At 38.6% G+C, this 16,403-nt stretch overlaps 1 protein-coding gene across 4 annotated transcripts; it reads left to right on the top strand.

Moving 5' to 3' along the window:
* The first annotated feature begins 3,532 nt into the window (after positions 1 to 3,532).
* Positions 3,533 to 13,877, top strand: TfIIEalpha (transcription factor IIEalpha). 4 transcript variants are annotated; one of them, XM_087347449.1, is made up of 9 exons: positions 3,577 to 3,810; positions 3,922 to 4,104; positions 4,909 to 5,075; positions 5,195 to 5,323; positions 5,705 to 5,931; positions 6,568 to 6,778; positions 7,600 to 7,840; positions 10,807 to 10,900; positions 13,119 to 13,351. In XM_087347449.1, exons 2-9 carry the CDS (start codon positions 3,981 to 3,983, stop codon positions 13,120 to 13,122), a joined length of 1,197 nt encoding a protein of 398 aa, XP_087203575.1. In that variant the 5' UTR covers positions 3,577 to 3,810; positions 3,922 to 3,980; the 3' UTR covers positions 13,123 to 13,351. The 4 variants fall into 4 exon arrangements, with proteins under 4 accessions (XP_087203574.1, XP_087203575.1, XP_087203572.1 ...); XM_087347448.1 differs by lacking the exon at positions 10,807 to 10,900 and having other exon boundaries at positions 3,533 to 3,656; positions 13,119 to 13,877; XM_087347446.1 differs by lacking the exon at positions 10,807 to 10,900 and having other exon boundaries at positions 13,119 to 13,877.
* Positions 13,878 to 16,403: the final 2,526 nt, after the last annotated feature.

The raw sequence follows: 16,403 nt of genomic DNA, 5'->3' as shown, positions 1-16,403 counted from the left end.
AGAGAAGTATCAAATAAGAAGTGTCCAAGAAGACAGGTGTTTTGTATTACCATGGCACCCAAGCTACTCAGTGTCTGGGGGTATAGCCAGACCACCTGGCACAGGGGAATAAAAATTCAGGGGACTGGTCCTCCAAGTTGGGGGTTGGGCAACAGGCTGACAACCTATCCCTGTAAAAAAAACAGTTAGGAAACCACAAAAAAAATGCTGAAACCAAGATCCAATCTGGTCTGTAGTGCACTTGATGATGGTGAATAACTTAGTGTTGAAAATTTGCGTCTTGTTCTAAGAAGTGATTTTATTGGTTAATACTTTCATTGTGTATAGCCAAAGGTGTCCCCACACTACCACTGTCACTTCTGCATTGCTTCTGGGAATTCAGACCTGTTAGCATGTATTTGTCAGCTCTTCTCATATAATTTATGTAACAACCCTGTAAACAGTAAACATTTTCAGTGTGAGAAAATAAAGACTTTACTTTAAAGACTCTGTGGTAAGTAATTGCTTTGAAAAGAAAATATTTGGATAGAAATATAAATCAGTGTAATAACTGAAATGGCACGAAGTTAAGTATTCTGTGCATACTATGAAATATTCATAAAAAATGAAAATGTTTCATATGATCGTTCTGCAAATTTATTTAGTATTGTGTATTTCTTCACTACAGTAGCTGTTTCAATTATGATTTTCTGTGGTATGATTCAAGTTTTTGTTTATTTGAAATTCGGTCAAAAACTTATTTGAATTATTTCAAGTAAATTAATGAAGACCTGATTAATTTATCTTCACTACATGGAGTACCAACCTGAGCTGAGAGAGTTTTTGTCATCTTGTATCATTAACCAGACTATAACTAATATAATTATATTGTGGTTTAGAGGGAATTAGTTGTTGGGTCATAGATATGAATACATCAGATGAACCTACAATGTCAGAACTGCACAAACCAAGAATCGATCTCTAGTATTAGGCTATACGCTGTCATCGGCCACGTTCCCATGCCGTTCAGGAATCAGCGATGCTACCGATGGCTATAAGATTTATAATAAATTCTTCTTCAGCTACCAGCCGTGTCAGATGGTTGAAAGATGTAGACTTCGGTGACCTAAGGACGAGGACGAAGATGGTTTTCAAAACGCTGGTTTTTTCATCTATTATCAAACTGACACAGCTGGAAGCCTGAGAAGAGTTTATTACACTTAGTCGCCGTAAAAGCTCCAGATTACTCGACTGTAAAATGCCTACCAGTAAGACATGGACAACAGCTCGACTATCATTCTGTCGCAGTAAAATGGTCGTCAATGGTGGTTCCTACTGAGTAAAACTTCGCCTTCCTAGACCTACACATTGTAAAAGCCGTTAGGTTAGCTAATCTGAATGCCTATCCTTTTTGCAAATTATAACTGATTATAACAGCTGTTCACTAAGCCATTACAATAGGCGAAAGCAAAGGTGTAACTGATGGACTGCACAAGTTTCAAGTAACAAAATCAATTCATTTAAACACGGTGTACTACGCCAATGCGAAATGAAGTTTCGTTCACTTAAACCTCGAATGATTTAACATAAACTGTAAAAGAGTGCAATTCAAGATAAGTAATTAATTCTTCAGTCATAACATAGCAAATATCAGCTTCAAATTTTGTTCGATAACCGGTGAATTCTTGCAGATAGTCACCTCAAGTTATTCTTTGCAGGAGATTAATTCTTGAGAGGCTCATATTCGCTCGGCTGGCCAAGTAATGCCAAGGCTTTATGAAACAAAGTTTCATTACCATGTTCAGAAGAACCCACCTCTGACTCCTATCCTGAACCAGAAAAATCCAGTTCTTTACAACTTTACCTGTTAGTTGGGGTAGATCAGTCAGTATAATGACTGACCATAGCGTGGATGACCGGGGTTCGTTCCCCAGTGGGGGGCAAAGGATTTTTCTCTAGTCTCTGCGTCCAGACCAGCTCTAGGATCCACCTAGCCTCTCATACGAGGCTCGTCCACAAAGTAAGTTTCCCTGGGGCCGTTTACAGAAACAAAACACAATTTCATGGAAATATTTATTGCAACAGATACAGCAAGTGTCCAGCTATTTTTCAACATATTCGCCACCGGAATTGAGACATTTGTCATACCGTGGGACCAACTTTTGAATACCTGTGTCGTAGAAGTCTGCCGCCTGGGATTGGAACCGCTGTGTGACAACCATCTCCGCCTCTCTGTCATTCTCAAAACGCTGACGCTGACCGGACAGGAATTTCTTGAGGTGTAGGAAAAGATGGAAATCACTGGGAGCGAGGTCCGGGTTGTAGGGTGAATGATTAAACACCTCCCAGCTGAACTCCTGCAGGAAACTTGCTGTCCGTCGAGCCGTGTGCGGCCTAGCGTTATCGTGCAGGAAGACAATACCGGCACTAAGCATCCCGCGCCGCTTGTTCTGAATGGCCCGTCGCAATTTCTGCAGTGTTTCGCAGTAACGCTCAGCATTCACCGTCTCACCTCTGATCAGGAACACCGTGCACATCACTTTCCGCGCCGACGTCTGCTTGAATTTCGTCTTACAGGGAGATCCACTGTGACGCCAATGCATTGACTGCTGCTTGGTTTCTGGGGTAATGTGTGTTCTGGTGTCAGTTGCTTCGGCAGCCACCTGGCGCACAATTTCCTGAACAACAGGTGCTCCGTTACAATTTCGTGCAACAAGGAGCGGGAAATGACTGCTGAGTTCCGTAATTGTGAAGGGACGATTATCCATAATGCGTTCCCGCACAAGCTCCACAAGGTCGTCTGTAATGATGGATGGCCTCCCACTGCGCTACTCATCATGCACACTTTGTCGACCTGCTGAAAATTGTCTGCACCAGCGACGCACCATCTGCTTGCTCATGACGTTAGGCCCATAGACCCGGCACAGCTGACGATGAATTTCGATCGGCGCTATGCTCTGTGCATTCAAAAACTTTATCACTGACCGCACTTCACAGTCGGCGGGAGCTGGAATAAGAACCTCCATCTTGAACAGCTGCAACGATGCAACTGTGAGAACGCGGGAAGTACCGTTAGTGCATGCGCCATGCTACGTCATTGCTCTATCACGTACGCACAGTCGCTTCGCTGTGGGACGAGTGGGAAACTTACTTTGTGGGTACCGTGGTCGTTTCTCAGGAGTATAGCGCGGCCGGGGCGTGACACTGACCATTCACCCTTATCTAGTGCCGAGGTTATGTATGAATAGCAGCTATACCTTCTCTCCCTTCAAGCGCCTACATGGCGAATAGTACTGGTAGCAGCAAGACAAGGTCCCTTCTTTTACACATACAAACTTCTCCTGTAGACTATGTGATAGAGCAGAGTAGAACTGATTTACAATCCACAGATTTCTTAGGACTAAACCAAAGGATGTAGAACATGTCATTTCATACAATATACTTAAACTTCAGAACTCCATACAGCCTCTGTGATCGAAACCATATACTAAGTTGCAAATTGTGAACAGAAACTGTGAGTAAAATAAGCAAAGGAATCTGAAACGTGCACATTTTATCATTTATGTTTCTACGCCATGATCACAGAATACGTCCATTAGTATTGTCTGGTGAGCACGGTTACCAACGAACTTATATAACACCAACATGCCAATCATCGCACTGGGAGAAATTTGTTGGTATGTAAATATGGTTGGTGTGGTTTGTGGTTGTTACTATCAGAAAGAAGACCCTAACTTCGTATAAAGCGGCTTAATGTGATGCCTTACACTAGAACTGAAACGTCATATATAGTTACCTTCAAAATATATAAATATATATTTGTTATTAATGGTACGTAAGGTATATTTAATTGTAGTTTAAATCATACTTAACTTTTAGGTTAGGTTAGTTTGAAACATGAAGCGTTTGTGAATTATTGTTTGAACGCAGTTTTTTTTGCAGAAGGTTTTTAGTTTCTAATTTGCTCGATTGTGCTTCGCCTTGATGAGTTAAATCCAAGGATGGGCGAGGAAAAACTTGTCACAGAGGTTCCAAGTAGTCTCAAGCAGCTTGCTCGTCTCGTTGTTCGAGGATTTTATACTATTGAAGATGCGTTGATTGTTGATATGCTGGTTCGAAATCCATGTGAGTACACCTGCGGAGTATCAGTTTTACTAGAATATTTTACTCAAGCGTTAGGAAGTAACTCGAAATATTAATCCCCTTCCCCCAAAACTACCTTGCATGTTGATTGTTTTTACATTGCAACCCTTTTTTTAAAAAAGTAAAAAGCTATGATGACAAAGTTAGTAATGGTGAATTGAGAATTTCTTGGATTTGTAGGGTAGGAACGTGTACTCTATGAACAGGTTGGCATGAGAGTTGCTTTTCTAGATACCACTCAGTCTGTCCAACTGAGTTAAGGTTGCATGAGCAGGCATTCTACTGACTGTCAATAAAATGTGTGTAGAGTATGCAGTTATTAATAATGATTTTCCTCTCCTTGTGCTGATGTTATCCATTTGCTGACAATATAGATACAAATCATAGTTCTTATAAAATCAAGATTGGAGAAGTGTAGTGTTTGGAGTACACTGATATTCCAAAAGGCTATTGTTGTGCAGCACTGTGGTCCAGTGAAGCAAGCATCCTGAGTAAGGACCTGGGTGGTAGAGCCCCAGGGACTAAATAATCATAAATATTCCACGGGTGCAGCCCATAGAAGTGGCCAAGGCTTGTATTGCATCTCTTAAATCACTGGTTTTGACAGGTTTATTATGCTTTACTCAAGCCCATAAAGCCTGGAGTAGCATCACACCATATGCTTTTTTCCTTCCCATTCCTAACCTGTTATACTCAGGCACACTGTTATGTGTTCTGTACTGGAAGCTTAACTGTAAAAAGATGACTTTCACATTTATGCTGCTTTTTACTTTTCTTATCTTTCAGGTATGAAAGAGGATGACATATGTGAACTTCTGAAATTTGAACGAAAAATGTTAAGAGCTCGCATATCAACTTTACGCAATGACAAATTCATACAAGTACGGCTTAAAATGGAAACTGGCTTAGATGGTAAAGCTCAAAAAGTGAATTATTATTTCATTAATTACAAGGTAGGAAAACATAATAGACTCAAATGGAGTAAAAAAAACTGCTCATGCATTTTTTATGAAATTTGTTATCATACCTCAAATTTTAGTTTGTAATTTTGTTACTACATTGCATTTTTCAGACATTTGTAAATGTTGTCAAGTACAAGTTAGATCTCATGAGAAAGAGAATGGAGACTGAAGAACGTGATGCAACCAGCAGGGCCAGTTTCAAGTGTCCATCGTGCTGCAAAACATTTACAGATCTTGAGGTGATACTTTTAAATTTATTTCTGCTTTGTCTTTGTTCTTATATGAAGATTAGATGTGTTTATAATGTAACTGTTATTTTATAATCACCTGTGTTCTGTTCCTATGACAGTAAGAGGAAGATGGAATTTACGTTGGATTTGAGGTTTTAACAGCTGTGAGTCTGAATATAGCTGTCTTCTGCATTGTAGCACTGTGTAGTCTGGTAGAAGATTACCAATGTTTCAGAGACCCTTGCTGCCTCCATGAACAAGGAAAATCATAACCCTGATGATGGAGGCAGCAAGGGTCTCTGAAATGTTGGTAAATTTCTGCCAGACTACACAGCACTACAACCCAGCTATCTTAAGATTGAATTAGTTACTTTAATCTAACTTTTATAGGCTGATCAGTTATTTGACATTGCAACACAAGAGTTCCATTGCACATTCTGTCGAGAAGTTGTAGAAGAGGACCAGTCAGCTTTACCTAAGAAGGACTCTAGACTTTTGCTAGCCAAATTTAATGAACAGCTTGAACCATTGTATATATTGCTCAGGGAAGTTGAAGGCATCAAACTGGCACCAGAAATTCTTGAACCAGAGCCTGTTGACATCAGCACAATAAGAGGGTTTGTGATATGATCTTTAATTTTGTAGTGTGTTAGAAAACTGTAAAAACACATCTTATAGTCCATCTTGGCTTTTAGTGTATAAAGATAAATATGTGTTAACTTTCTTTATATGAGCCGGGATAGCTCAGTCAGTATAGTGACTAGCTACGGGCTGGACGACCGGGGTTCGATCCCCGACGGGGGCAGAGGGTTTTTCCTCTAGCCTCTGCGTCCAGACCGGCTCTGGGGCCCACCCAGCCTCCTCTACAATGGGTACCGGGGTCCTTTCCCGGGGGTAAAGCCGGCCGGGGCGTGATGCTGACCACTCACCCCCATCTAGTGCTGGGGTCAAGGAAGAGAGGAGCTATACCTCCACTCACCCCAAACGCCTACATGGCGTATAGTGGGACAAACTTTACTTTACTTTTTAACTTTCTTTATGCTGTTAATTAAGAATTTAATATGGCATAATTGCTTTATCTGTACACTTGTAAGATTTTGTAACAGTATCAATTTTAGTAGCAGCCTGATTTCCATCATTATCTGGAGTTGATATTTTCAAGATACTTTTTATTTTTATGAATGTTATGGAAAAGTTTACGCCCATTACAGAATAAAATGATATGATGATGAAAGATTGTTTCATGATTTCAGCTTGGACAACAAGAAACCAGCAGCTGGATTACGACCACCGGGTGATCATTGGTCAGGTGAAGCTACCAGAGCACAAGGTTTTGCAGTTGAGGAAGCACGCGTAGATGTTATGATTGGTGGTGATGAGGGTATTCAGGATCAGACAGCTGTCAGGAAGGAACGTCCAATTTGGATGACAGAAAGTACAATTATCAACCAAGATAGTGTCATGGTAAGCATGCAGATATGTTTGATCACCATTACATAGGCAAAATCTAGGTAAGACATAACTTGACTGTGTTTTGCAACATTAAATTCTGAGAACCTCCTTGCACTTTATGTTAGATCTTTAAAACATGTATCATGTTTGTATGTCACATTTATTATAGTTATTCTCATTGTAAGTGAATGTATTTCACATATTCTATCTTTCTCCTCAATATCATCATAACAATATGGAAACGCTTTGTTAGATATTTAAATTTTGGTGTGAGTTATAGAGAAAAAGTAAAGATATTTTATGCCCCCATATGCTTTTTCTGTAAGTCTTACAATTTTTAAGGTAATTAAATACAAGTGATTTTATGCTGTATCTTAACTTGGAGAAACACTGAACTTATTTTGATAATATTTTGTATTGGAGGTTCTAGCTTGTCCACTTCACCTTCTTCTTCTATGGCTCTCCGGTCCGTATTCGGTCCATGGCCTCCTCAATTCTCCAATTCCATTCGGTCCTCTGTCAGGTCCGTCTGTCCGAGGCTTTGATTGAGGTTTTGAAACATCTTCCTTTTTACGGTGCAAGGTTGTTAGCGTTGCGACCAACCCCCAACCTCGAGGACCAGGGTACCTGTCTTAGTCTGACCTCTCCCCCTCGACCAATCTGGCTAGGGAGGCCCTACCAGTAGCTATGCTACCGTCTACTTCACCTACTTTATGTTATTTATAAGAGAAGATCCAATGTTATCCTTCACAAATTGAAAATATGTATACAACAGCAGAGTTGATATATCAGAATTATCTTATGTTTACATTTTGTAATTTGTTTTATTTCAGAATGCCACATCAATGGCTGATTTAGTGACTGGCTTAGAAACAGCCAGCAATGATAAGGTTAGCTCCGGCGCAAAGAGCCAGGAAGACATAATGTCCGTGTTACTGGCTCATGAGAAGAGAGGTGGCAGTGCAGTTGGTTCAGCAGCTGCTGCAGTGAAGGCTGTTATGCCTGGAAAGGCAGATAGTGCTAGTGATTCAAGTGGAGATGAGGATAAGAAGGAGTTGGATGCTTCAGAACCTGGTGAATTGTTTAACTATCTTAATGATCACAGTCAGCGTTCACCTTTCATGTGCTCCACCCATATATTTTTTAAACCCACTTTAATGTGGGCTTCAGGTAACATGAGTAACACATATGCTATTATAGAAATTTCTTCGAAATGTCGCTACATTAAAATAATGTGCGTTAGGCTGCGGCTATATACAAGACAGGATTGACAACATAGCAAACCAACATTGTCTGGGTATACTCCGGAGAAGGAAGTAAAATCAGCTGCTTTTTTCCTTTGCCGTAGTTGATGAGTTGGAATTGATCCAATTCCTGTCTGTCTGGCCTAGCAAAATAGATTTGTTTTTAGCTGACAGTCTGGCCACATACTTCCTGCAAACAGCACATGATTCAAGTGTTCTGATTAGTACAATCCTTATCGCAGTGGACAGAATGTATGTTATTGATCTTGTTAGATGTATGATGCCTCTTTAGGACCAACAAAACAAAAGGTATCACAACAGGGCCATCAAACTGACAGGTCCCAGTCTGAGAAAAGGATGGAAGGATCCTGTTCATATGGACCTGTCGTCAGACAGAACACTAAATAAAATAAATAAATAAATTATTCAGAAATAGCCACGGTGGTCTAGCGGTTAGAACACTGGCCTTGTAATCCTGGGGTCTCGGGTTCGATTCCCTGCGGTGCCCGAATTTATAACTTGTGTTGGGCAAGGCCGTGGTCTAGGCAACACAGAGTCTTCCTCCGTGGCATCCCAACAATTACTCCATTCACACACAGAAGAAGGCAATGGCAAACCACTTCTGGATCATCTGCCAAGAACGTATATGAACAGGTCCCAGTCCGAGAAAAGGATGGAAGGATCCTGTTCATATGGACCTGTCGTCAGACAGAACACTAAATAATAATAAGATGAGGTGGTCTAGCGGTTAGAACGCTGGCCTTGTAATCCTGGGGTCTCGGGTTCGATTCCCGGCGGTGCCCAAATTTATAACTTGTGTTGGGCAAGGCCGTGGTCTAGGCAACACGGAGTTTTCCTCCGTGGCATCCCAACAATTACTCCATTCACACACAGAAGAAGGCAATGGCAAACCACTTCTGGATCATCTGCCAAGAACGTATATGAACAGGTCCCAGTCCGAGAAAAGGATGGAAGGATCCTGTTCATATGGACCTGTCGTCAGACAGAACACTAAATAATAATAATAATAATCTAATAATAATACATGAAATGTCATCAGTCATTGTTGTACATTCTGTTTCAAAATGCAGTACCTTGGCATCAATGTCAGTCATATATTTTATGTATGTAAATCTTCCGACACAGGATTCTAAAGGCAACATTCAGTGCGAGTATTGATTCTATAGTGGTGTAGCTTTAGCAAGTATGTTAAAGCATTCTTTAAAAGTATCTCTTATCTCCATTACTCCTTTTGAGGACCGACTGAATGATCTATCACTGACATTTCTATTGTTATTAGGAGCCATGAATTTATGAAGATTTTGATGAACAGAAGGATTTCAAAACTAACTCCATGCAATAGAGTTAATGAGAAGTTTATAGTATGCTCAGCTAGTCAAGAAATTCCCTTTTATGGAACCCAAATGTGTATTACCATTCTCACAGGAGCCTGTCACCAGTCATTATTCAAAGTCAGATGAATGTAATCCATACACTCAATCCCTATTTTCGTAAGATTTATTTTAATATTATCCTCTCATTTACACATAGGTCTTCCATACTGTCAGACAAAGAGGACCAGTTGATTTTATGCCAATTTAATTGTTAATTGTACTGTGTTTGTCTGACATTGGATTCTTATGCGATATCTGAAAATATCAGACCAACTCTAACAGAGGGTCTGAAAGGGTTAGAAAATCTGAAATATTTACTAGTATACGTGCACAAGTAAGATGTTCAGATCAGTCTGTTGAATTTTATATCAGGTCAATGATAAATAATTCCTACATTTCATTAAATGAAACCTTACAAAGGTGATTATTCTCCTAAATTTAAAAGAACTTCATATTTGTTTTCCTTTCATTTTGTTGTGTCACAGGTAGTGCTGGTGATGTAGTAGCATCTGAAATAATATGGTTTGGTTCTCTTTTGTCTTAATACACTGATGAGTGTTCAAGAAGAGACTCATTACATGTCATTGTACGCTGAACCACAGTTTTGTCATGAATTTGTACAAATTCTAGTTACAAAGAAACATACCATTGGTGTCATCAGTTCAAACAATAATTTTGCCTGTTCTGTATGGGTGCGAAACATGGTCTCTCACTCTAAGGGAGGAATATAGATTGCAGGTGTTTGAGGAGGATATTTGGGCCTAGGAGAGAAGACGATGGGGCATGGAGAAAACTGCATAATGATGAGCTTAAAAATCTGTACTCCTCCCCCAATATTGTCAGGCTGATTAAGTCGAGAAGAATGAGATGGGTGGGGCATGTAGCGTGCATGGATGGGACAAGAGGTGTGCACCGGGTATTGGTTGGGAAGCCTGAGGGGAAGAGACCGCTGGGGAGACCTAAATGTAGATGGGAGGATAATGTCAGGCAAGATCTATGGGAGATAGGAGTTGAAGGCGACTGGATTTTCTTGGCCCAGGACAGGGTCCGGTTGATTCGGTGATGAACCTTCGGGTTCGGTAAGCCATCTAGTTAGTTAGTCATCAGTTCAAAAAGAGACAGTCATTGTTTTGAAGGGAAGCCAAGAGGTAGACTTCATTTATGAGAAATAGTTGTTGATCATGTCTAACAGTCGTGGTCCAGACAAATTTGTTTACAGTTTGAAATACCAAAATTTGCCATTTAAAATGTTTTGCATTAGTGATTGAGACTTCATACATGTAAAGTTTAGCTAAAGTATGTTATTAAAACTAGCTGACCAGCCTAAATTAAAGGAATGTGCACTTTTTAATTGAAAAATTAATGGTTAGTATTAATTTCTTGAATTTTATTATTTTTTCAGATGAAACCACTGTCCAGGTAATCAGAGTGAAAATTATTGTAGTGATAAAATATGGGACTCTCAGAATCCTATGTACCTCTGTTATAGAAGAAAGGTGTGTGATGCTCCAAAAGTGAATATTTGATTAGAATATATGCACAATGACATTTAAATTAATAGGGAAGGAATGGGTCAATTTTGGGATAAACTTTTGATTTTTGGCAATAACATGTTAATACTTCTTGTATCAAGAACTGTAGTGTAGTAGAACTTTCACGACTAAAAAAGAGAATAACTAAAAGACCAAGTTAATAAACTTGGAAATGGGAAGAGGCATACGTGAATTTGAGAAGAGGTACCAACTTATGATTCACTTGATAAAAGATGAATGGTGATCTGCTTGCAAATTACCACATCTCACAGTATTTTGAATAGGTGAAAGAATTACTTTTGTTAGCTATTGATTGTACATAGGATTAATGATATTTGGCAGACTGAAATACATACAGCTGATCTATTTGTACCCAAGCCTAGCTGATTTGAGGTTGAGGTTGTTATCGAAAGAGTGAAAAGATATACTGTTCATTCCAGCATAATTGATCCAAGCAGGAGATAAAAAATTATGTTCTGAGATCCAAAAATGTGTTAATTTTGTATAAAACTCATTTTACCTGTTGTTTCACATGAGCGTTAAGGTTTTGGGAAGAATGCAGACTGAGGAGCTCCGTAATTTGTAATTTTCACCAGTTATTTGATGGATATAATCATTGAGAATTAAATCGGTGGGGCATGTAACACAGATGGGTAAGTCGATTTGGTTGTGAGGCCAGTAGTTAAGAAACCACATGGAATACATATGCATAGATGGGAGGATAATATTAAAATGTTTCTTAGGAAAATGGTGTGGATTTGATTCGTCTGGTTCAGGACAAGGACCAGTGGTGGGTTCCTGTGAACATGGTAATGAACCTTCAGGATTTATGAAAGGCAGCAATTTCTTGACTAGCTTAGTGTACTGTTAGCTTCTCTAGAAGGACTCTGATCCTTGTAGTTATTTAATTACACTATCTAGGCATATATTTCAATTGTGCCCTCAGAATCATACAGTAACGTGAATTTTTTTAAGTCCTGCCACAATTATTAGGCATCAGACAGGACTTAAAAATTTGAACATAAACAGATAAAGATAATGTACAAACAGGCTTTGCCAATCTGCTAATGTGAAAATCCATATAATTCTGTATATTCCCAATGATCACTGCTCAGTTTATGCCTTCCAAAAATTATGGTTTCTTCCCAGTTTTTGCCCTTTAAGAGAGAGAATTACCTATGTACACGAATTATTTATAACCCTTCTAAACAGGGACATTTATTTGTCTGGTACAGGGTTTTACTTGAACACTCGAATATTCTTTATAGTTTAGATGCGTCATGTTTGTGTTTTCAATTCATACATATATTTATTCTTCAAGTCTATACACAAACTATATTAATATTGATGTTAAAAATTAAAATTGATATAAATATTTCGCGCTATTCATCGTTTCCTCGATGTTACAATTTGCGCTATATATTACAACATGTTTCGATGTCTCAGCATCATCTTCAGGTTTTATTTTTAAAACAATTCTATATGAACTGACATTCACCTGATCAGACCTGACCAGCCGAGGACACACGACACATCAAACTCCTGAAATAATGAACAAATAACATAATACGCCACATAATATGCAAAAGAATCAGAAGAAAAAAGGAACATCCACAACTACAACCTACAATCTACAAATACTGAAAAGCGTGCATTAAAGAATATAGAATAGTTTTAAAAATAAAACCTGAAGATGATGCTGAGACATCGAAACATGTTGTAATATATAGCGCAAATTGTAACATCAAGGAAACGATGAATAGCGCGAAATATTTATATCAATTTTAATTTTTAACATCAATATTAATATAGTTTGTGTATAGACTTGAAGAATAAATATATGTATGAATCGAATATTCTGCTGTAGAAGTTTCCCACACAATAATCAACTGTTGGCCCACCCTTAGAAATTTCATGTCCTCATGGATTGATTCAGTGATGCCTATTTTTCAGTCTCCGTATTGGACTTTTTCTATGAAGTTTTTCATCCAGAGTCATATATGCACTTCACTGTCCCCTATCTCCATCCTTCACTAGATCCTTAACTACACTAGGTAAAGAGATAGATTATAAGACTTCGTATTGTAAATGAATTGTACACGAGGGAAACTGGCATTAATTTTCATGTTCCAGTGTATTACATATTGATTCATTGTTTATTTTTTCGTACTTTATGTTTCAGCTGAGATTGAGATTATTGACTCTGACGATGATGATGATGGCCTTATTCCGGTAGTGTCAGTTGGGGGCAGGAGTGTACCTGTTACAGAAGTGAGTGACACTTTGATTGCGCAAATGACACCTGCAGAAAAAGAAGCTTATATACAAGTGTATCAGGAATACTATTCCCACATGTATGACTAGAAAGTGTAATAACATTGCCATATTTAAGATAAACTATTATTGTGACTGAAATTTGTTAACTTTTTATACAAATAATTGTCTGCATTGCATTCTCCAATGAATCATTTTCAGATAATGTGTAATTGCTAATTATCGTGAATCATAAGATATTTTTGTTACTTATGTTAAGAAGTTTGAAACTTTAGGCATAAATTTATATCAGAGGAATTCAGTGGTACAGGAAGACCTAAAAAGAGGTAAGTAGTTTAAACTGCAGTCATGATGAAGTTGCAGTGGACTTAAGAAGAAGAAGAAGAGTTTCCAGTCAGTACACTTTTTGGAATGCTATTTGTATTAAAGTTTCACTGAATACAAATGTAATGTTTTAGACAGAAATTTCTTGAACGGTAAGATTTTGTGTTTAAATGTTTGTCAGTCATAGCAAATGATTTGTTTTTTAATGTTTTCTCATATTTGTATTGTGTTCAGGGAAAGATTGACCAGTGATGATTCTTCTACTGGTGAATGTATTGTCACATTTAATGTTGTTTTATATTTATACAATTTTTATGGTAAAAAAAATAATTATTATAAAGAATGTTCATTGATTTCTCTCATTTTAAGAAGATAAACATCACGTGTAGTACTATATTTATGCAAATAGAATCAGTAGTGTGCATATATATGCTGCACATAAATGAAATACAGAAAAGTAACATTGCATTGAAAGCAATACCAAAGGTTCTGAATTAGTTTATCCTCAAGTAAGTCATATTTTTTTATATTCAAATGATATTTGTTTTAGTGATTTTTTGTCAACCAATCACACTGTTTGTGCTATCATGCATTGCCTGCTGGTCTCGAGAAAATGCACTTTCCAGTGGAGTGGTTATGCAGTATCTGCAGGTGACAAACCGCAGAAATGAAAGAGTGTGTCAATTTCTGCTATTATTTACTATTTGTCAGTCGATAATGTTTCTGAAATGTACTGTAGGCCCCCCCTTCCCACTTGCTCAAGTAATGACATAGTTCTCCTACCAGATTTTTGTGTTCAGTTTCACATTTAATGACAACTGCTAAAGAGAGAACGAGACACCAGATAATGTTTATGGAACACAGTATATGTTCCTCTTCACTCACTTTGATGTGGTTTAGTGTTTTTACCAGCTGGGGTCCTGCAAGTTGTGCTTAAGGTTTCCACGAGTAGAGTAAATCTTACTCTTTTATTTTATGATGCTGTATTGCTGTAAGTTTCAATCTTTCTTCATCACATCTCTTACTTCCACATTGGAGTAAAAAATATGACTGTCTGTGTTTCAGTAAGTATTTAATTGAAGTGTATTAATTTTAGCCGGGGGTTGCACAATATCAGAAAGTTTGAGAGGGGAGAGGATCCACATTATCAGAAAGTCTGAGAAACAGTGATCTAGTTCATGCGGATTTTGAGCACAGTGGGACAAAGAAAGATGAAACATTGTTTTTGCATGCACATTATTTCATGTGGCTGCCCTTGAGATAGGATGGTTTACATCCTCCTGATGGTGGGATGCAAAAGGGACTGTCAATTTTTTCTTCACATCACCTTGTTTTTTTCCCACTTTCAAGTTTCATCTATTGCAATTCTGTAATCATCTCTTCCTTCTTGTCTAAGTGACCCCTTGGCATACTGAACACCTACCGTACCTGCCACGTCTGAGCTCAGCTGCTTGTATGTTTATTCTCAGTTATTATTATTATTTAGTGTTCTGTCTGACGACAGGTCCATACGAACAGGATCCTTCCATCCTTTTCTCGGACTGGGACCTGTTCATATACGTTCTTGGCAGATGATCCAGAAGTGGTTTGCCATTGCCTTCTTCTGTGTGTGAATGGAGTAATTGTTTGGATGCCACGGAGGAAAACTCCGTGTTGCCTAGACCACGGCCTTGCCCAACACAAGTTATAAATTCGGGCACCGCCGGGAATCGAACCCGAGACCCCAGGATTACAAGGCCAGTGTTCTAACCGCTAGACCACCGTGGCGGTCTTATCCTCAGTATGTAGAGTTAAGTCCCCACAGGTTTAAAAACTCCTGTATCACCGGCTGCGATTGTCGTATCTTCATGATACTGTCCCAGATTTGGTGCGAACTTCAACATGTGTGTCTGTATGGATAACTCAGAAGTGAAGGTTAAATGCACCCTTCTCACTGCTTCCAGTCACAGGATCCAGGTATCAGAAACCCAACCTCAGTTTATGTATAATTTCATAGACTCCAATTAATCTAGTGCATGTGGGTCTGTTTTACTAAGGAAGGGTAGTGTGGTGCCGATGGCTTACCACTGAAAGGAAACGTGACATAATCAATGACAAAACTGCTAAAGCCTGTGAGTGTAGAGTGGAGAGTTGTGATGTATAAATTTTAATGTCTTTGATGTGGTTTCTGAAATCAAGGTTAGTACAGGCCAGAGAACCTAGGTGTCTTCCCCTTTCGAGTCTCATGATGGCGGGCTGACTCTGAAAATTGCAGAAGGGGAACCAATCATTATGGCTTCTTCACACCTGTCGTCCCTTGAAATGGACCCCAACAAACGTAGAAAGAGAATCAACGCATCAGATGTCAAATATTGTGCACCTCAATTCCTCAGAATCAGAGACTGAGATAATAAGTACAGGATGTTATGTGATTAGATTGATGTATGATATCAGCAATACTGATACTCTCAAATCAATTTATTTTGTGTTGGTTTCACTCTAATGAAATGTGGATTAATTTTGGGGGTGATTCATCTAACAGCAAAATTCTATTTACTTTAAAAAAAGAAACTGTTAAAATTATAACTGGTGCTGAACCTAGAAATTGACGTCGAAGTCCACATGAGAAATCGGAGATTTGCCTCTTCCGCTTGAATACATATTTTCATTGATGAACTTTGATGCAAATATATAACCAAGAACATTTTCAGATAAATTCAGCTGCACACAATGATAATACAATAGGAACAGTTGCCAATTTTTCATGTTTTCAAAGAAGAGAATACTGTTCTGACATCAACATTTTTAGGTGTTCCATCAAGTCTCAAAAGTCTTATCAATAAAAAGGCACAGTTATTTGACGGTGTGGTGTGGTAAAAGTTTCCCGATG

Source organism: Zootermopsis nevadensis, unplaced genomic scaffold, assembly GCF_977971745.1.
Source record: "Zootermopsis nevadensis isolate Lab colony 2312 unplaced genomic scaffold, Znev_1.0 Znev_ptg000011l, whole genome shotgun sequence".
Lineage (NCBI taxonomy): Eukaryota > Metazoa > Arthropoda > Insecta > Blattodea > Termopsidae > Zootermopsis > Zootermopsis nevadensis.
Note: the sequence above shows the minus strand (reverse complement) of the source record. Positions and strands in the feature narration are given on the sequence as shown.